The 21,366-nt window shown below is 41.7% G+C and overlaps 1 protein-coding gene across 2 annotated transcripts in view; it reads right to left on the bottom strand.

Moving 5' to 3' along the window:
* The window catches only part of skila (SKI-like proto-oncogene a), a 46,275-nt gene extending 25,883 nt beyond the window's left edge, over positions 1–20,392 (bottom strand). For both annotated transcript variants that reach the window (XM_087811587.1, XM_087811588.1), the window contains exons 1-2: positions 20,293–20,392; positions 17,306–18,554 (exon numbers count right to left, since the gene is read on the bottom strand). In XM_087811587.1, the coding sequence (XP_087667713.1) occupies positions 17,306–18,427 (1,122 nt within the window). In that variant the 5' untranslated portion in view covers positions 18,428–18,554; positions 20,293–20,392. The remainder of the gene's footprint in view (positions 1–17,305; positions 18,555–20,292) is intronic.
* Between the last annotated feature and the right edge of the window lie 974 nt (positions 20,393–21,366).

Below are 21,366 nucleotides of genomic sequence, written 5' to 3'. Positions count from 1 at the left end.
CTCGCCGTCCAGACGTTGTGTCAGCGGCAGGAAGTCGAAACATCACGTCATCATTCATACCTGAGCCGCTGCGATTAGCTTGAAGGCGCGCGACGACGGCGGCGGCGGGTTTTTCCACGGGCGTGCAGATGTGCAGACGGGATGACGACACATCTGGGCCGTTAAAAAGTCTGTTGGACGGCTCCGGCAGAACATGTTCTGGGATCGGGTTCGGCTCGTGGGCTCCAGATCAAAACAAGCAAATATGAATCTATCGGGGTTGAGCACTGAGGCGGCGCATGCCTCTGCCAAGAGCCCGAAAACAAGTCTTATTAATCTTTAGATGAAGATACAATTCTGCGGCCGTGTTCGGCCATTTTGACTTCCCACTAGCTTTAGACCCCCCGCGCAGATCGACCTACTTGTTTTTTAAGAGATGGTTTGAATTCCTTTTGTTGCTACTATGTTTTTTTTGTATATTATACAATAATAATATTATAATACATATATTATACTATTTGTATTTGTTATATTGACCTTTAAAATATATACTTTATTGAATATAGTTTTGATTGTTTAAGCGCTTTGTGACCCTGGTCTGGAAAAGCGCTATATAAATACAAATTACTTACTTACTTACTTACTACTACTGATAGTGTAACCGCACAGGTAAGTTTGTTATGACTTTGACCTTCAACCATTTTGAATTAAAAAAGATTATCCGTGAGATCCAAAGGTTACATCATAACTCTGGTTCTGGGAATTTTTACTTTATTTGTTGAAATGCAGAGATTTGGTTGATCAATGACATGAATCTCACTCCTCTAAGCTAGCTAGTGCTAGCTAGCTAGCTTACGCCCGCCATCGGATCAAGGTCAGCCGTTAGCTGTTCCAGTCAAGAGCAGCCGAGCTCAGATCCACGTACAAGTGCTCGTTCCGTTCTTCAAGCGCCGTGATCCACTTCCTGTTCTCCCGCGAGACCGTCGCGAGCGTTAATTAGCGAAGGCTACGAGCGCGAGCGAATCGGGTCGGCAGACGGGCCGCGGCGCAGACAGATGCCCTTGCAGAGCAAACAGTCTTATCAGGCGCTGACGCGGGCGGATGATGAAGTTCACCACAAACACAGTCAGAGGCACTTCCTGCTCCCGCAGGACGCGCTGACACACAACCGGGCTAACGATGAGCGTCTCTTATCACGACCGACGCGTCCTGGCGCCGCCGCCGAACTACGACGTGAACTGAACGCTTCAGAAGTCCAGACGATGAGTTACTTTTATTGAATAATTGATTTCAATGGTTTGTATATTGAAAAGCTTGAGATAGTTTTTAATAATTTCATTTAAAACATTGATTATTATTATTTTACACAGTGTTTGATATTCTCCATTTATTTTTAAACCCACAGTCTGTTAAATTCAATATAAAAACGTTAATAGCGTCACCAGACATTACCAACAGAGCACCGAGCTACTTGATGGAACTTTCAGCCAATCATGTGACGCGGCGATGATCATGTGACGATCAAGTAGGTCTTTACTACGTTTTATTACGTTTTTGGTATTTTCTAGTGACAATATTATACTTATTATTGTTTTACCTGCTCCCTTCACCTCCTCCTCCTCCTCTTTGTTTTACCTGCTCACTCCTCCTCCTCCTCCTTTCACCTCCTCTTAATTTCACCTGCTCCTCTCCTAACTTCACCTCCTCCTCCTCTTTATTTCACCTGCTCCCTCCACCTCCTCCTCCTTTCACCTCCTCTTAATTTCACCTGCTCCTCTCCTAACTTCACCTCCTCCTCCTCCTCTTTATTTCACCTGCTCCCTCCTCCTCCTCCTCCTTTCACCTCCTCTTAATTTCACCTGCTCCTCTCCTAACTTCACCTCCTCCTCCTCTTTATTTCATCTGCTCCCTCCACCTCCTTCTCCTTTCACCTCCTCTTTATTTCAACTGCTCCTCCTCTCTTCACCTTCTCCTCCTTATTTCCCCCAATCCTCTCCTTTCATTTTCACCTCCTCCTCTCCTCTATAAATATTATAAAATAACATTTTACATTACATTTAAAAAGTACGACTTAAAAAAAATAAATTCAACATTTATTTCTTCTACAGTATAATTACAATATCAAAAATATTATATATAAAATATTTGTATTATTTTTGAAGAATTAATTTCATTAATATTAAAAGAAAAACATTTTAATATTCTTAATTCAACTATTCAATAAAAAAAATGTTGAAACATTTAAATGCAATGATTCAATGCTTAACAAACAACAGTTCAATATTAAACTCAAAGTTGCATCATTTAAAAGGCGACATTAAAAACACCTAATATCCTGACGTCAGCGTTTCACTTCCACGCGGCTGCAGCTGCTTCAACCTCATCGGCGTCGTGTAGTAAAATGTTTTCACAACATCTTGAAAGTCCCTGCAGATGCAGAGCTTCATCTATAAATGCATGAGCTGGAATTCCCCTGGACTGAGACGCCGCTTCACCGGCGCTCGTATCGATCGCTGGTTTGTTTACTTCTCCGGCAGAAAACGCTGCCGTAACGTGGAAAACACTGCAGTAAAATGTCAGCAACGGGCGCCGCAATGAAGCCGGCGGATGAAGGACGGAGGAGGACGGAGGAGGAGGAGGCTAAGGAGGAGGCTAAGGAGGCCAAAGTACAAAGACGCTTCCACCTGAGCGTCGCCCCGCGGCGGCGAATCCATCACGGCCGGAGTGAGACGAGCTCGACCCGGAGCAGGAGGAGCTCCGGCCTCCTCATCCATATTGCATGCGGGAGCTTGTTTGAAGCCACCGTTGCTGGAGTCTGCGTGGTCGGCTCGGGTTGGCTGCCCGGGCCCCTCGGGCTTCACCGTCTCTCACTCTCTCCGTCTCTCACTCCGTCTCTCACTCGCTTCGTCTGCTCATGTGATGCAGATCCTGCTTCTTCTTCTTCTTCTTCTTCTTCATCAGGTGTGAGACGAGCATCTCGTCCACGAATCATAACAAACTACGTTTAGATCATTTTTAAACCAGAAAAGTACTCAGAGAGCGCAGACCTCCCACCAACTTAATCCAACCTCATGTTGTTGTCCTTTTTGTTTTGCAACCTTTTTTAGCATTTGAAATATGGTAAGTAGGAAGTCAGCTCGCAGGAGATGGGTTGGGAGTAATCAATTAGAGTTATAGACAAAAATGTTTGTTCATTTTAATGTAGCAACAGGAGCTCAGTTGTCCAAAAAGACACGGTAGTGTCGGAGGACGTGCTAGAATCTGCTTTTCTTTCATTATTGTTTGCTGAAAATATTTATTTGACTAATAAAATGAGTATTATGTGAAGGTTTTTGGTCTTAAAATGTAAACATTAATGGAATATTATTATTTTTCTTTTCAATTAATTGATTTTTTTTATTATTATTTGGTGAATTATCTTAAACAAAGATCTTTATAAATTGATATATTATCATATTTAGTCTTAAACAATTGTTTTAATCGATCAATACGTACCAGAAGATCACGGTTCAAGAATTCTTTGTACGCGTTCGGATCTTGAATATTGTTTCATTAAATTGAATGTATTTTGTTTTATTTATACATTATATTAAGTTGACGCCACAAAGTATTCCAGTGTTGCGTTTACAAAAATAAACATTACTGATTCTGATTCAAACCTTTAGTCTGACCTTCATATTAATGATACATTAGCTTTTATTCTGTATAAAATCATTAATTTAACACTTGAATCGAGTTATTTTTAATAATTATTTCCAATTTTTAAGAACATTCTTCTCATATTTTACAGCTTAAATCTGATATTTTTGGACACTGCTGTTTTAACTTGCGCTTTAATTTGATTAATACCATATATTTGTGATCCTACTTCTATCAATACTATCAAGTACTTCCTCGTGGTCGTCTGGTCAGTAGACGTGTGAGCGCCGAGCGCCGTCAGGCTCGGTGAACGTCTTGAAGGTTGAGTCAGAGCTCTGAACGAACACACCTGTGTGAGGATCAAACACACCTGTGTGAGGATCAAACACACCGGCGATGAATCGTCGGCGCGACTGCAGCGTGACTCAGGGTGAGGTGAGCGACGAGGAGGAAGCGGCCGGCGGTGGCGGCGAGTGACTGCGAGTGACGGCGAGTGACTGCCAGTGACCCCGACATGTTGCGTCAGCACTTCTGTGTATTTTGTCTGCGGCGGTTCCGAGAAACAAAGTCACATCACGGGGAAGTGAGTCGACATGAAGGTTATTTAAGTCTCTTTTCTAAGAGCTTCTTATAGTTAAGGGTTTTTAAATGTGTTTATTCATGTTTGTTCTCTAAATCAAAGGTTGTTAACGAAAAATGAGTTTTTGGTTTGTTTTTTTTGGTAATAATTCACAAGGTTGTGTTTGGACTTTTAGGATTACGTTTCCATCATTTTAAAGAATTATTCTGTTTTTAATGGTATTTTAGAAACATTATGAAATGGATTAAATGGAACAAAATATAATACAATAAATATACATAAAATAAAAAATATAGAAAATACCATAAAATGAATAAATATACATAAAGTAAAAAATTATATAGAAAATACAAAATAAATATACATAAAATAATTATATAAAAACAACCATAAAATAAAATAAATATAAAAATACTATATAAAATACCATCGAATGAAAATATACATCAAATTAAAATACTATTAAAAAAACACCATAAAATAAAAATACTAAAATAAAATAAATGATAAAATTAAATAAATATAAAATCAAAATGAAATATAAAATACCATCAAATAAAAATAAATAAACATACAATTAATAAAAAAACATAAAATAAAAATGTACAATATAAAAAATACAATAAAATAAATATACATAAAATAAAAATACAAAAAAAAAATAGAATAATTAAAATGACTATAAATATAAACTATATATTTTGAAATGCGAGAGAAGTTAGTTGTTTTTGGTGGCGATCTGGAAATCCATCTGGATTTCAGAAGGTTTTGAAGGAATTGTTGCTCAGTAATATGCCGTCTAACTCTCTAAAAAAAACTCCACTCTTGTGTCAGTGACACACTTTGCTAACCTCAGAGCTAAGTAGAGTGTGAAATGAGGTCGTTGGCAGAGGTATGTGCAATCCTGGTGCCAAACTGCTGGAGTCTGCTAAATACAATATAAATATGTTGGTATAAAAGGATATAAATACAAAAAATGTGTAAAAACAATACAAATATTCGATTAAAAACAAAAATTGAACATTTGAAAATAGAGATGATTGAATCTAAATTAAAAACATAACAACTTAATCACATTAATAACAATTGAATCCATGAATTCTTGAACATCCATAGATGTTGAACCTAAAGAGCTGTTTAACATCAGCACGTCATGTGACACGTCATGTGACACCTCAGTGACCTCCACGACCTCACGGCCTCACACTCGTCTTCTCACCTCCAGCTCCTCACACAGGAACCATTTATCACCAGGACCCTATTCTGGGGATGAAACCCCGAGTTTAAACGTCTGAGGACCACCGAGCAACAGAGGTTTCCCTCGAACATCTGAGCTGCTGTGAAGATTACAAAACCCTCCGTCTCTCTGGTTCTGGTCCAAAGCCGCAGACGGCAGCCGCGGCCAGAACTCCGTGACGAGCCTCCGCCTCACGCTGTGACTCAACCGGGCCTGGACTCTGATAAGAAGGTTTTACAGCCGCTTCATTATGACCAGCGTGACACACAGAAATGCCTGGAATAGCGAACAGCACTTGTCAGAAGGAAACCACGGAGACGGTTCAAGAGGAGGATGATGAGGTTAAGATGCTGGAGACTCACCACCGTGACCCCCTGAAGAAGACCTGGACCTCCTTGTTAGTGACCACGTGTGACCGTGGACTAGAGCTTCTTATACAGGTGCAAGAAAATATTGATACACTTCAAACACACTTTCAAATACTTTTAACGTTATCTCAGTTTTAGTAATTCACTGAAGTGTTTAAAAATATAATTTGATTTTTATTAACTATTAACATGTAAATATCCGCTGCTTTTGTTCATTTTTTTTAATTGCGATTAAACTTCTGGCCACTAGAAGCAGCGATGACGTCCTCCGCGGCTAAAGGAGCAACGGAATCAAGGCCATGACTGAGGACGAGAGGATACAGTGAGTCCAGCAGCTTTTAAAGCTGATGTTTGGACATATTTTGGTTTGAAAACAAATGAAAGCAGTTACGACTGAGGACGAGAGGATACAGTGAGTCCAGCAGCTTTTAAAGATGATGTTTGGACATATTTTGGTTTGAAAACAAATGAAAGCAGTTACGACTGAGGACGAGAGGATACAGTGACTCCAGCAGCTTTTAAAGCTGATGTTTGGACATATTTTGGTTTGAAAAACAAATGAAAGCAGTTACGACTGAGGACGAGAGGATACAGTGAGTCCAGCAGCTTTTAAAGCTGATGTTTGGACATATTTTGGTTTGAAAACAAATGAAAGCAGTTACGACTGAGGACGAGAGGATACAGTGAGTCCAGCAGCTTTTAAAGCTGATGTTTGGACATATTTAGTGAGTATGTCGTGACACATATGGAATCAACAGCTTCTTGACGGTACAAGAGTCTGAAGTTGGGACGGCAGCTTGAGAACGGGTCTATTTACAGAAGAGAACCCGGAGGAACGACTCAACATGAACCTTTGAAACATCTCCATGGTTTCATCTGGTGATCTCTGCAGGAGGCAACAACAAAACAACAACAACACTAACAGGGAAGATGAAATATTCTTCTCAAAACATCTAAATTCCTGTGTGGACCAGACAGACGTGGACGTTTCTGGATCTGATCAGAGGCAGGATTTGTCGTGAGGACGAATGAGTTTTTAAAAATTGTTTACTGCTGATAAATAAAACACACTATTATGTTTTTCTAAGGCTTCTCCAGACACAGATTTATATTTCAACGAGTTTGTTTGGATACGTTTATGACTAAAATGGACAAGATACATAAACATGTAATCTGCCTTCAGTTCATGATTTATTGATTATTTTTACTTCCCCTGATGATCATTTGAACAGTATTTTCCTCCATCCATGAATTAAATAAAATAACGTAATGCTTTATTTTCCCAAAGCAAGAAAAGATGATTTGAAATGATCTAGACTGATTTTTTATTATACATATAGAAATAAAATACATTTGATTTACGTCATTGTATTATTTTCTTTAAAATAAAATTGGTATATTTTATATATTTGATAAATACTGTTAAATGAAAATGAAAACAAGATGTATTTAAAAAATAAAAAAAAAGTGTTTATCATTTAATTTTTTACTTTTGAATAAACGTTTTTCAACAAGAACTAATGATTTTGTAAATAAATATTTAGTCAATAAAAATATTTTATTTAAATCGGATAATTTAACACGGTTTCTGCTAAATTTTTAGATCTCTAAATCATTACGCTTTTTAAAATGTATTAAATGTATTATTATGTGTAACAAACATTTTATCCATTTATTTTGATATGTATTATTTTCTTGAATCGTTTGCTTTTGTCTGAAAGCATTTTATTATAAGAATTTGATTACATTTATTAATTATGCATTTTCTTTAAATTAAATTAAAAAAAGGAAGAAAAATAAATATATATATGGTTTAAAAACCTTTGTTACATGGAGAACTAAATATTATGATTTCATAAATGAATATATTGTAAGTATACATATTTTCTGAGGCCTGGATAATTCCATTAAAGTAATAAAACCCTAAATCCTTTTACAACAACTGACTTTTGTTCCATTTTTTCCTGTATTTTCCCTCATTTCAGACGTGGCTTCCATTAGTCGCTCCTCCATCACGAGCGTCTCGTCGACGCGACAGAAGTGACTCTCGAATCGTTTCAAACTCGCTGAAGTTCACTTGAGAAACGACTTTTTCCTGCACGAGCGAAAAAAACACAAAACACGACTTGTCGTCCGTTCGCCAGCTGCTGCGGAGCGGCGACGGCTCGGGCCCCCGGTGATTTAAAGATCTGGGGCCGCGGACGCTGGCGGGGGAGCGAGTTGTTTGATGTAAGTGGAGCAAAGGTGAAGCAAAGAAAAAGGACGAGCCCAAGTTTCGACGGAGTGAAGGTCGGTCGCGGCGCCGTGTTCCGCCTCATTAGCGTCGACGAGCGCGACCGAGAGAGTATGTCCTGCCACATCAGCACCGCCATGATGGAGCGACGAAGCAAGTACAGTCGTGGTACCTCGTGTACTTTAAATTATAATAAATATATATTGTATGAAGCTGAACGTCAAAGATCCTCTTCTTTGTTCTCGCTTTGATTTATTTCTACATGAGAACTTATTAGGAGACACCAACTACTGCACCCACCTTACTTATGGTGCCGACGAAACGGTGAAAACAAATGAAAGTAGTTGTGACTTCGTCAAGAGTCATGTGGTCTGTAAATACTACAACACCAGAGTCAAGTACTGGACAATACTACACATATATACTTGTTACTACACTATCACAACATATATTAAACAATTCCCAGAAGGAGACCTCCTGAGGGATCAATAAAGTTCTACCTTACCTTATACTTGTTACTACACTATCACAACACCAGAGTCAAGTCCTGGACAATACTACACATATATACTTGTTACTACAGTATCACAACACCAGAGTCAAGTACTGGACAATACTACACATATATACTTGTTACTACACTATCACAACACCAGAGTCAAGTCCTGGACAATACTACACATATATACTTGTTACTACAGTATCACAACACCAGAGTCAAGTACTGGACAATACTACACATATATACTTGTTACTACACTATCACAACACCAGAGTCAAGTCCTGGACAATACTACACATATATACTTGTTACTACACTATCACAACACCAGAGTCAAGTACTGGACAATACTACACATATATACTTGTTACTACACTATCACAACACCAGAGTCAAGTCCTGGACAATACTACACATATATACTTGTTACTACACTATCACAACACCAGAGTCAAGTACTGGACAATACTACACATATATCCTTGTTACTACACTATCACAACACCAGAGTAAAGTACTGGACAATACTACACATATATCCTTGTTACTACACTATCACAACACCAGAGTAAATTACTGCACAATACTACACATATATATTACTACAGCATTATTATATATCGTATCGTTGACGCTGTATCGTGATACATATCAAGTACACGCTCCTACTTTAAATATAAAGTTAGATTAAAAACATTGGTTCTCCCGGATCTCTTTGGTGCCACATGGGATCTCCTGGATCTTGGCTACATGATCTACAGAGTGGACCGACCCTTACAGTGAGAGGATCTGCTTTGTGTACGTCTTCATTAATCACGCCTCCCACTGGGGAGTCGACACAGAAGCGTCTTTCAAATGCAAACACTTCTTTCTAGTATATCACACACACACTCTCACACACACACTCCTTTACAGTACAGCCCCCTCTCTCCCTGCCCCCCCCCAACACACACAACCTGCTGGACTGGACCGTCTCCCAGAGAGAGTCCAGACACGGAGCCATTAATTTCTCTATATCCGCCCGTGACCGTCGTCTTCTCTCGCTCGGCCGGTGATCTTCTTAGAGGCTATTTTTGGTGGACAGTCGGCAGCGAGGGAGGGGCTTGACCCACTTGTGCGGTCTGCGAGCTGGTCTCTGTTTTCTATCCGGACCTGGTTCTCGTCGTGAGCTGGATCTTCAGCCACGGGAGGAAGGTCCAGGTGGAGGGTTTGAGGTGAAGTTCCGGCTCCACGGGTCCGAACAAAACCAGCATTGAGGCGGACAAAGGCTATAGTGATGGATCTGGCGGTTCCTCCAGTGTTGTGGAGCCGTTCCACTGGCATTGACCTGATGGTGACATACCAGAGGCCCCTCTCGCTCCGGGGCCCCCCCTGCCTCGGCGGGGCCTCCTCCAGTCGTGAACAACAGCCAGCGAAAACAGAGGCCGTTTGGCGAGCGCGAGACGGTCTCGAGTGACAAACTGCACACGGACGTGATCCACGCCGGGTTCGGAACCAGAACCTGCCGTCGGCATCAACGGCCGCTTGTTCTCGAGGGGAAAACAGAATCGGAAGAATAATGTTTGTGGCCCTTTATTTAAGGGGGTGCAGGGGAGGGGGGTCGTGTGATTGGCCGACGGAGAGGGCTGGTCCTGTCGCGATGCGGCTCAGGTCTCGTGGGAGTTAATCATCGGCCCGCGGAGACGAAATCCCTTCAGTGACGACGTCACGATCCACGAGCAGCCAGAACTTCTTTTGACGACCAGACCTGGAGAACAAAGGTCTCCACTGACCACCTGACCCTGAACGTTCTCGTCCGTCCTCCTAAACCCCCTCGTACAGTCCAGAGAACCCTGGGCTTGTCGTGACCTTCTGGGTCGAGTCCTGCAGTTCGAAGGACATATTTTTGTTTGTAAATATGTTCGAAATCCTCTTCGTAGGATCTTCTCAACATGAAACCCGTTTACGTTTCAGTTTTTCTAAGAAATGAAAGCAATATTTAATCGATTCCGACGATGTTTTTCCGTTAAAAAGGCTTCCATCCAAACAAACGTTTTCCAGAACCAACTACATTTTTGGCAAAACATTTCCACGACTTAAAAAAACGTTACTTAAAAGAGTAAATTGCATTCTTTTAGAGTTTGTGTCCAAGTAACCAGTACAAGTATTATACAAATAGGGACGTTTTTCGTGGCTCTTTTACTTTAGCCTGCTGCCCCTGCGATCTAAACTTGTAAAAGTTAATTTCAAACTCATGGTGCCGGGGCCAAATCTGCCCCGCCAAGTCATTATATGCGGCCCCGCTGGACGGTTTGCTCAAAACTCAAGTAGATGAATGTTGATATAAAGATGTTTATGATAAGACACAGACTTTAAGGTTTAATAAAAACTTTATAATGTGTGGATATTTCTGAAGAAAAACTGATAAAGCAGTGAACATCAGTTTGATTTGTTAAAGTATTCGTTTGCACAGGAAATAATGCGTTATTCAGTTTTCCAGATAGAACATGTAACTCAATATTACTCAATATTTGTACCATGTGTACCATGTTGTTTTCTTACTGTAAAGATTGAACTTGTCAAATCAGTATCAAAAAAATGTATTGTTCAAACACTGGTATAAGTCCAGCCGTCAAGACGTCAAATCATGTTGTGTAATTGTGTTTAGCTCGTCTGATATACATTGATAGTACTTTATACTTCATACTTTACATCTTTTCTTTGTAATTCTTGCAACGTTTCACAGCCAGAGTCTCAACATCATTTGGTAAAATGACAATAAACAACCTTGAATCTTGAAGTAATCCCTCGGAATCCAATGGCAGCCAACAGACGCGTAAACACAAGTATAAATAAGAATATCAAGTTCCGAGTACACGCAGCAGAAGTAGTACCGTGCGACGATTCTATGACACGACCCGGACACAAGAACCTTGACCTGCGTGTTCAGAAGGTTTTTCGAGCAGAACTTCCCTTTTTAAAACTCTCACTTCCTCTCCGTTTACCAGCAGAAGACAATTTCTTCTTCCACTCGGCGTCCAGAGTCGGGGTCGGACGGATGTCCTGGAGGTGACCTCTCTCTCCGCTCGTGCCCGGGGGTCCCGCCCGACCGGACTCTTTACGTCACCGCCGACTTATGGGGGGGTCGTATCGACCGTTGACGGACCCGTCGGGGGGACCGCGGCGTCTGGTGTTACCGTGACGAGTGTCGCGGTGAAGTGCGCGCTCAAGGCTACGGGTGGAAAACATGTGATAGAAGATGGAGGGATGAAGGAGGGATGAAGATAGAAGGCAGACGGTGCAGCTGCAGTGGTCTGCGGTGATGAAGTCACTGGGTTGCAAATAGAAAGCAGAGGAAGCGAGGCAGACGTCTGCCGTCTGTGTCAGTCTGAGAGTCACGGACAGAAGAAGGTTGTTCTCCGGCGCTCTTGACTCCAGGCCAACACAACGCTGCAGAACAAGGCCACGGCGTGAAAGATCTCCCGTTTCACGACTTATAGAATCCTCTGGAGGTGCAATTATGCAGCCATGTCCGCGCGAGGAACCCTCTTTTATTCACGTACGAAGGATTGTTTTTCTACCGTTTCAATGTCGAGTCCGAACAACATTTGCTTATCGTTCACCGTGTAGAGACTCTTGAGTCTGGATCGTTGAAGGTCGTGTTTTATTATGGGATTTGATAAAACATTACATTCTTTTCGGGGAGTTTCACTTCCGTGTAGCGTGTTAGCTCGTTAGCTCCCGCGACAAACAAGCTTGAAATCTTAGACAAGATGGTGTTTGAAAAAAAATGTCACGATGTAAACGACGACGAAGGTCGTTAAAGGTCGTCTCCGACGATCTGTTGTTATTTTTACGACGGGTTAAGACGCACCAAAGAGCCGTCGAGACGATATAAAAACAGCACCTGTGCATGGAAAAGAGTGTAATTACCCACAATGCCAAGCTAGCTAGCCAGAAAAAAAAGTTGGTTAAGATAAAGTCGACACAACTATTGATCTACTTCAGTATTTACCTTAGCATTAGCATGGTGTATTATGCGTTTTTTCGGAAAAGAATTATGCAAAAAAGATGAGTCATCGCAATTTTTACAGCATCAAAGTCTTTCGCGGTATTTTTTCTCAATGCGTGAATAAAGTCAGTATAAAATTCAATGTAAAAAAAATTCATGGTTAACAATTCATTGTAAATGGCAAGATTTAAAAGTAAAAATTAAATTTAAAAAACGTTAAAATATGTCAAAGTAAATAAACGTAGTGTTGACTTCGATCAACCAGGGAGAAGCAATCGATCTGCGACGTCACTGGATTTATTTTACTTTTTCTGCATTTATTTTGACATTGAATTGTTTACACTGAACGTTATTTATTGGATTTGATGGTTTTTCAAATTAAAAATTGGATTTCAATGCCGTAAAAAAAGGGATCTTATGAATTCCTCTTCAAAGTCCGATGACACATTTTCTTCCGTAATAAAAATTCCAACGAAGATGAGTAACAAGTCAACAAGTTAACAAGTTAGCCCAGATGTTAACGGATAAAGACGCACAAACACATCAAGGACACATGTAGTCATTGACCGTCTACACAACAGACACTGAACCGCACTTCCTCTCGTCTGCCTCGACGACCAGCAGCGCCTGAAGGCATCACGAGCTGTTTACAGAGCCATAGCTTCAGTTTAAACTGCCGCCTGTAAAACCAAACACTTTGAACAGGATACGAGACGACGAGTCCAGGGCGAGTAAAAAGTTAAGAAGGTTCCTCTTGTTTTTGTCGTGGCGCGGGTTTTACAAACGTAGACACTAGCGCAGTGTTGGGGACCGAGGTCCGAAAGGGAAAAAAAAAAAAGGTTAAAATAACAAGAAAACCAGTTTGATTTTCAGGGAAAAAAGAAAGTGAGTGGAAGCCGTCGGTCTTGAACCAACATCCAGCGGGAAGTGGAAAGTATGAGTCACCGTGTGAAGCGACTGGACGCCGAGCCGCAGGATGTTGGGGCGAGAGACTGTTTGGCTTCCTCTTCGCTGCGACACTCGCCACGGGCGGGTCAGCGAGGAGTCTCTGGCTGACCTTCGCTGCACCAGAGCTTCAACTCCAACCACCTGCTTCCTCCAGACTCGCTGGCAACTGTCCTTCCAGGAATTTACAACCGAGTCTTATCGACAAACGCTTGAAACATCCGTGTTCCACAGATACGACTGTCAATCACACCGGAAAACAACGTTTGGTTGAATCTAAAGGTCGTTTTTTAGCATTTGAAATACAAGTTATTTAATGATTAAATTGTATATTTGGAGGTTGAATTTGTTTTCATTTGTAATAGGTGAATTAAATATTGAATAAATGTTTAATATTTTGAACATTTTATTTTTCTTTACTCATAGTTAACCAAGTCCATTATTTCAATTAAAGTAGCATTTAAATTAAATATAAAAATTGTTGATATAATGGCGCCAACATTTTCATATTGAATTTAAAAAGACTACAATTAAATTTTAAAAATATATATATTATTTATTTCTTTATTATTGAAGTTAGAAGATCAAACTCTATGTGTAAAGAAATCATTAAAATGGTTTAAGTTTAAAACTTTCAACATACAAATCATCGCATACAAACTAAATATATATTGAATATATATATTGAAATTCAACTTATTCAATATTCTGATGATCTACGGCGTCACATGACCGTCTGTTCGTCGCACGATTGGCTGAGAGTTCGATCGAGTAGTTCGGTGCTCTATTGGTTTTGTCTGGTGACACTTTTATACCAACATTTTTTATAATGAATTTTAAAGACAATGAATTAAAAAAAAACAAAAAACATTTTAATAAAGAAATTCAACTTATTCAATATTCTGATGTCACTGATATAATTTCATAATAATCCTTGAAAGTTTCAAGCTACAAAAAAAAAGTCTTAAATAGGAAATATCTTCATTTATGGAGGATAAATCTAGAAGGTTAGGGTCGAAAACGCCTTTAAAAATCACCAAATGTCTCTAAGTTTTCCCTTTTATATCCCTATAAAACTAAACATCTTCATTACTACTAATGTTTTGAATGATTGTTCAGTCGTTTTGTTGGTTAATCACCATTATTTTCTCTAGAAACGCTCACGAGTCGAACTCACACCCCGGTGGTGAGACAACAGCACCTGAGAGTGAGACAGCAGCTCCCCACGGAGACGGGAGTGTGAGACAGATGTGTCAGAGTCGCCTCCAGGTAACAGCTCGACACACACATTCCTGGCGATGCCTCACACTTTGAAAAAAAAAGAAGCAAACGCGATTCATGATGTAGGAAGAGTTCGGCACCGTCGGGCATGTTTTCTGTCTCCGCCGTCACATGATGGTTTTAGAGGAGTCTCAAGGAACTCTGGGAAATAATCCAAGACATGGAAGTGAATCTGTGACAACGGAATATTAACGGGTTAATCTATCTTTTTAAATGTCGAAACTTTGATTATATTTTCATTTAAAATGTTGTTGTTTTTTAGCACTGAATTGTTTTTTGGAATAATTAATTTCAATATTTAAAGGTTGAATTTTTTATATATTTTTTAATATTTTCAAAACAAATTATTATTCATTTTACACATAGAGTTTAATGATCCATTCCCAATAATTAAAAAATATTTTTTCTACATTAAACATTTTTTTATGTGCAATCTTTTAAATTCAATATAAGGAAAAATGGTGATACTGTCACCAGACAAAACCAACAGAGCGCCGAGCTACTCTATCATGCGCTTCCACGTCGTCACATGATCGTCTGTACGTCGCACGATTGGCTGAGGGTTCGATCCAGTAGCTCGGTGCTCTGTTGGTTTTGTCTGGTGACTTTATTACACCAACTTATTTTTTATATTAAATTTGAAGGACAATGAATAAAAAAATATTGAATTTAGAAAATGTATTGTGTACTATGTGTACTATGTGTATGTACTATGTAAGTAAGTAAGTAATATTTATTTATATAGCGCTTTTCGAATGTAACTATGTGTACAAAAAAATTCAAAATAAAATAATAATAATAATAATAATAAAAAATCAATATAAAGACGACTCAAATAATAATAATAAAAATAATAATAATCAAATAATGACACTAATAAACCTCTATATTTCCATAAACCTGAAGCACCTTTGAGAGAAACTCCTCCTAGACATGCCTCAGACCGAGGCAGTAACGAGGAGTCGGAAAAAAGACCGAAAAGGGAAAAAAGAGGACCAGGAATGTTAGACCAGACCAGACAGCAGACGGTATTTCCGCTGCGTTCAGATGTCGCCATTAAAAGTAGCAGAAAAAGAGCAGAAGAAGAATCTGCTGGACGGACCGAAGCAGTCGTGGTCACCAGGAGGTCAAGAGACATAAACAAGTCAATGGCAGGGAAACAATCAGACCCCCGACCCCCCCTTAAACGCTGACCACTCAATAGTTTCTTCCCTGGTGTCTGGGATATTGCACCGGTTTCTACATCTCGGCCCAAAAGACACTTCAGCAGAAACGTTATGAAGACCTGATGGATCGAGTCATCTCGTCGTTAATGATCTTTAGAAAACAATAAACCAGTCTCTCTCTATATTGACCTTTTGTTCGCCGGCAGTCCTGCTGACCCCTGGGCGACCTCCACAGGACAAATGAAGCGCTGGCCTTTTCAGCTGTGACCATCTGCCCCCCCCCCCACCCTCACACTCCACCTCCTTAAGTCTGACCACCAGGTGGACATCAGCACCTGTCCCGGGACCTCCTCGCCGGCCAGACCGGGTCAGGGAGGGTTTAAGAAAACATGGGGTCGTGAAGTCGTCTGGTCGACACGTGGTCCAATACACAAGAGTCTGACCGGTGTCGCTGATGACGTGGATTTAAAGACGAGCGATCTTCTCGCTTTCATCTCCGTTTGTTTTGAGTTTCTCGTCAGTTTCAAGGTCTTTTTGATGAACATTTTTAATAATTAATTCTGCCGTCAAACACGAACATGTTAAACACGACTGACGACCAGAGATTAACTGTATTTATAATAATCAAGAGGCGACACTAGAAAGAGAACGTCTTTCATTTCATTCTTAATCATCTTCAATTTGGGATAAAAAAAAAACAACAACCTTAAACAGTTCATACTGGTAATCGTAGAACTGGAGTTATGTCCAAGTAACTTCAAATTTAGTGATAGATGCTCAGAAACATGTCAAATTATTTTACAATGATGCCGTTTTTAAGTATAATTAACTTTATTCTAGTTACTCATTGTTTAAGCACTAACAAATAAGGTCATTAGAAACTATTGATACGCTTAAATATCATATTTTTCACAATACTATTTTATAATCAACTTATGATTAATAACTAGATTTCACTTGTATTTCTTTAGTGAAACACAAATATAATGATTATAAACTGATGTCAATACAAGCGTTTACAGTGTTAATTTACTGCGATTAAAACCTTGCAAAGAAAGCCAATACATCCTTGCTACCACAATATCACAATATATTATATCGTATCGTTGACCCTGTATCGGGATACATATCGTATCGCCAGATTCTTGCCAATACACCCCTCCTAGAACCGGAGTTACCTGCAGATAACTAGATTTGGGGACAGATTCTCAAACTAAAAAACATGTTTGACTGACGCTGGAATCCAAGATAAACGTAAAGCAAACGTTGAGATGAAACGGCAGACATGAGTGTATAAAGAAACAAGAAGTATCTGGTGCTACGAAGGGAACCAGCCGACAGTGCAGGAATCAAACCGACAGCGAAGGTAAAGAGTTGCACTCACTTTGTCTAGCGACCTCTTGAGCTGATAGTGGAACTTCTCCTTCACCTCCTCCAGCAGCTGCTTCATTTTGGCCTCGTCGGACGAACCCTGGTACTTCCGGGCGAGCCGCAGGTAGCAGGGCCACTTGGCCGAGTCAAAGCCCCAGTGGCACGTCCGCTTGTCGGACGACTTGTGCGAGTGCATGACGAACTTCTGCGGCGAGAACATCAGGTGACACTCCACGCACTGGATGCACGGCGCCTCCGGCTGGGTGTAGAACTGCAGCACGAACAGACCCTGGCACTTCCCCAGACACTGGTGCTCCACCTGGAAGCTGGCCTCGCTCTCCTTCAGCAGGCCCTGCGTGGACGGTTTCCCGCTGGGGTCGGCGGGCAAAGCCACCCTGGGGCGCAGCAAGGCGTTGCAAAGTCGCTGCGCGTCGGTCAAGGTGATGAGGCCACACGACGGCGCGTTGAACGGCAGGATGCCCAGAACCTTCAGGATGTGCAGCTGCTCGGCGTCGCAGCGCGAGCAGTAGACGTAGAGCTCGTCGCACACGGTGTTGATCTGCTGCAGCGAGAAGTCGCGCAGGACCGAGTTCAGCACCTGGGGGAGGCAGAGTCGCTTCTCGCCGCCCACCAGGAAGCAGGAGATGGACTCCCCTTCCAGCAGCGAGTAGGTGAGCTCGGTGGAGCTGTCGCAGGGGACCAGCAGCGGACCCCCTCCGAGGACGGGTGGGGACGGCAGCGGCGGCATCCCCGCGTACGAATGCTCGTGGCCGGTGCGGGCGGAGAAGGCGGCGGGGCCTCCTAGGGAGCTCTGGCTGCTCAGCGTGAACTGGGCGAGGGTGTGTTTCAGGCCCGGGCTCAGGTCCAGGGCCTTGGCGGAACCGCCGACGTGGAGCTCGGCGCAGGACTCGGCATCCATGCTGGCGTCGTGGCACGGCTCCTCCGTCTGCTCCCACTTGACCTTGGGCATCTTGGACAAGGAGTCCAAGCTGCGGCGTTTCTGGTTGATCTCCGCCATCACCCGCTTCTTGATGGGCGCGTCCTCCAGACGCTCGCGGTACAAGCGCTTCATGTGGCCCTTGAAGGACGTGTAGTCTTTGAAAGGGGGTTTCAAGCTGGTCTGGGTGCTGGCCATGTTCAAACGGACTGACGGATCACGGTTGAGAGTCTGTGGATCGAGTACGAGTCAAACTTCCTGCTCACGCGTCTTTAGAAAAGGACGATCTTCTTCTGGTGGTCGGACATGATGCTGACGGACTTCGCTTCCTACGTGCGGAGAGAGAAGGATTTTAGAAGGCGCTCCGGTGGATGAAGCATCAACAGAGACTTTAACGCCCGCGGTGGGAGGTCCACGAGCCAAATGGCCATTTACATACCCTTGTCATTGAACCCTGAGCCACATTTTTTTTTTTCACCAAACTTTGCAGAACAACGTGAGAATTCTAACAGGCGGAACCAGTTGACCAGACATGACAACCCCGAGCACAGACCCCCCCCCCAAACCTCGACCCCCCTTACCATTGACCCCTCCTGTTAATTGTCAGCTAATGACACAATGGTGGAAAACATTTCAGTTTGCAACTGAAAGTGCTCCTCCAGACCGTATTGTGGCGTCCCCTCGGTCCCGCTTACCCCACGCTGACTCCATCAACCGCATGAAAAACACTCGATGAAAGCCGACCCCCCGCCCCCCCAACACACCTCCTTCCCTCAGTCCTCGCACAGCTTGACATACAGCGGACCCCCTGCACCCCCCCCACCCCTCTCTCTTTAAGGTAAACAGCACTTTAACTCGTCTCACCATCTTTACCGTGAGCAGCAACGATCTCTGCGTCGTCGCTTTACCACGAGAATCCAGCGCCGAGTTTGTAGATCCTGGGTCTCCCCCCCTCTCTCTCTTGCTGCAAGGACACTAGCGTCTATCCAGAGCTCCATCCCCAGGCCTCCCCCCTCCACCCACCTTCTCTCCCCCGCCCGCCCTCCCTCGTCTGCTCACTGTAAACCTCGCCTCTCGCTCGCCAAGACGGCGAAGGAATGCAGACGGAGCTGATAATGACATTCACTGTATGTTGTGCGGCCACTCGTGAGGTCAGAGTAGGAATGTTTGGATATTAGTAAAATATTTATTCAAATTATACAACATATACACACATGTATATATCATGTTTTTACCTCAATTATATTTGCCCCATTCATTTTTCCTACAAAGTATTCTGAAGTAAATTTGTTTAATAAGAAGAAAATGCCCTTTTATCATATTTTATATATCCTTTTTTTTTTTAATAGACATGTATTTTTTAAGGTGTTGTCGCTTCTGTCTGTGTTAAAAAACGTGCCCCCCTGAGAGCCTCTAAATGCTGACCCCCCCCAGGTCAGTGACTTCCAGGGACCCCCCCGCCTCTCGCCCTCCAGACTGGCCGAGTAAGAGCGAGCAAGAGCGGGGAGAGAAACAACCGCGGGGCGCCCCCTGTGACAACCGCCACCGCGACGCTGTCCCGACGCTCGATTCATCGCGATACGAGCGCACGCGAATATCGCGACTAATCGTGGATGAATAGTTGAGAATAACGCGATATAAACCGGTTTTAAATCGGGTTTAAAGGGAAAAAAAGGGGCAGCGATCGCCGCACTAGCTAGCGTTAGCTCCGGTTACTGTGGTGCAGCGCGACCGTGGACGGAGAAGCTCGTCCGTAACACACCGTTAAAAAAAACGTCAAACACCGAGAAACACCGATGAATAAACGCGACACGTACGTTTTTTCCGGTGTTTTTTAAACCGCGAGTCATTTCACGAAGCCCGGAGCGAACAGGCTAACATTGTAACAGCTAACCCCGGACCCAGAGCGACACAGCCGGCTACACTCAGCTAGCGCGACCCCCCCTCTCTTCGACGGTGGATGAAAAGAACCGTGTTTTTTAAAAAACAGAAGAAAAAAAACATGTCTGGTTGTAGTTAAATGTCTCGGGAAAGGAGAGAGTTTGAAAAGCGGGTCTGAACACTTGCCTTAGACGCTCCACGGCGCGGTGTCTCCGCTTCAGGGTCTTCGCCGGACTGGAAGCCTCGCCGACCGTCAACAAGACGCAGCAGCTCCGGCTTCACTACCGCCGCCGACGTCACGCTGCACACGGCGAGAGGCGGAGACGTCACCCGGCTGGAGGGAAGTATGCGGGGGTGTCGCCTGTCTGTCTGGCTGTCTGTCTGTCTGGAGGTGTGGAGCAGCAGACGAGTGTTTAACCGAGACAAACACAGACGCTTTATCTCCGAGATAAATATTAATATAAGAAAAACATCTTATTCTACTAAACCATGTTTGTTCTTTACTGGTAAATATACTGAATATAACATGGAATATTTAGTGTATTTGTATTGAAGGCGTAAAAATACAACTTGAAAGAGAATATTTTTGAGTTTATTCTTTTGGTAAATGATTTGTGACTAAAATTAAAAAACATTGATGTAAAATATAGAAAAAGTACAAATAAAATATGTACAAAATCATTAAACATATATATATATATATAATATTTTGGTCTGTTTCACACAATTGATATTATTTTTCGTATCAATTAATACAATTAAATCCTGTTTTGTCTCATTCATTTCCAAAAAATAATACTCAAAATATGTATTTCGTTAAAATATAAAAACCTGTATTTCAGCAAAAATATCTCACGTTTAATAAGAAACGTTTTGAAATCCAGGAATATTTTGACATTTTTATTTCAGTTTTTCTCGTTATCTTCACAAATCTTTCCTGTAAAGATAAACAACATATTTATTTACCTTTTATTTTGAACATTCCTTGATTTAAGATGTTTTTATTTTGCTCCTAAATTGCTTTAAAATAATGACAAAATCAGAATTATTTTACTTTTCTTTCTAAAACTTATGAAATTATATTATTGTTGAAAAAACAACTGGTTATTGAGGGAAAACATATTAAATAATGTATTTAAATACAGTAAACTGTAGGTTTTAACATGGTTTTGATTATTATTACATGTTTATCTGACATGTTGATAATTAAAAAACGTATTTTTAAACAATAATTTCACTAATAATTCGACTTCAAA

The sequence above is a fragment of the Callionymus lyra genome, chromosome 16 (genome assembly GCF_982586985.1).
Source record: "Callionymus lyra chromosome 16, fCalLyr1.hap1.1, whole genome shotgun sequence".
In the NCBI taxonomy this organism is placed as follows: Eukaryota; Metazoa; Chordata; class Actinopteri; order Syngnathiformes; family Callionymidae; genus Callionymus; species Callionymus lyra.
Note: the sequence above shows the minus strand (reverse complement) of the source record. Positions and strands in the feature narration are given on the sequence as shown.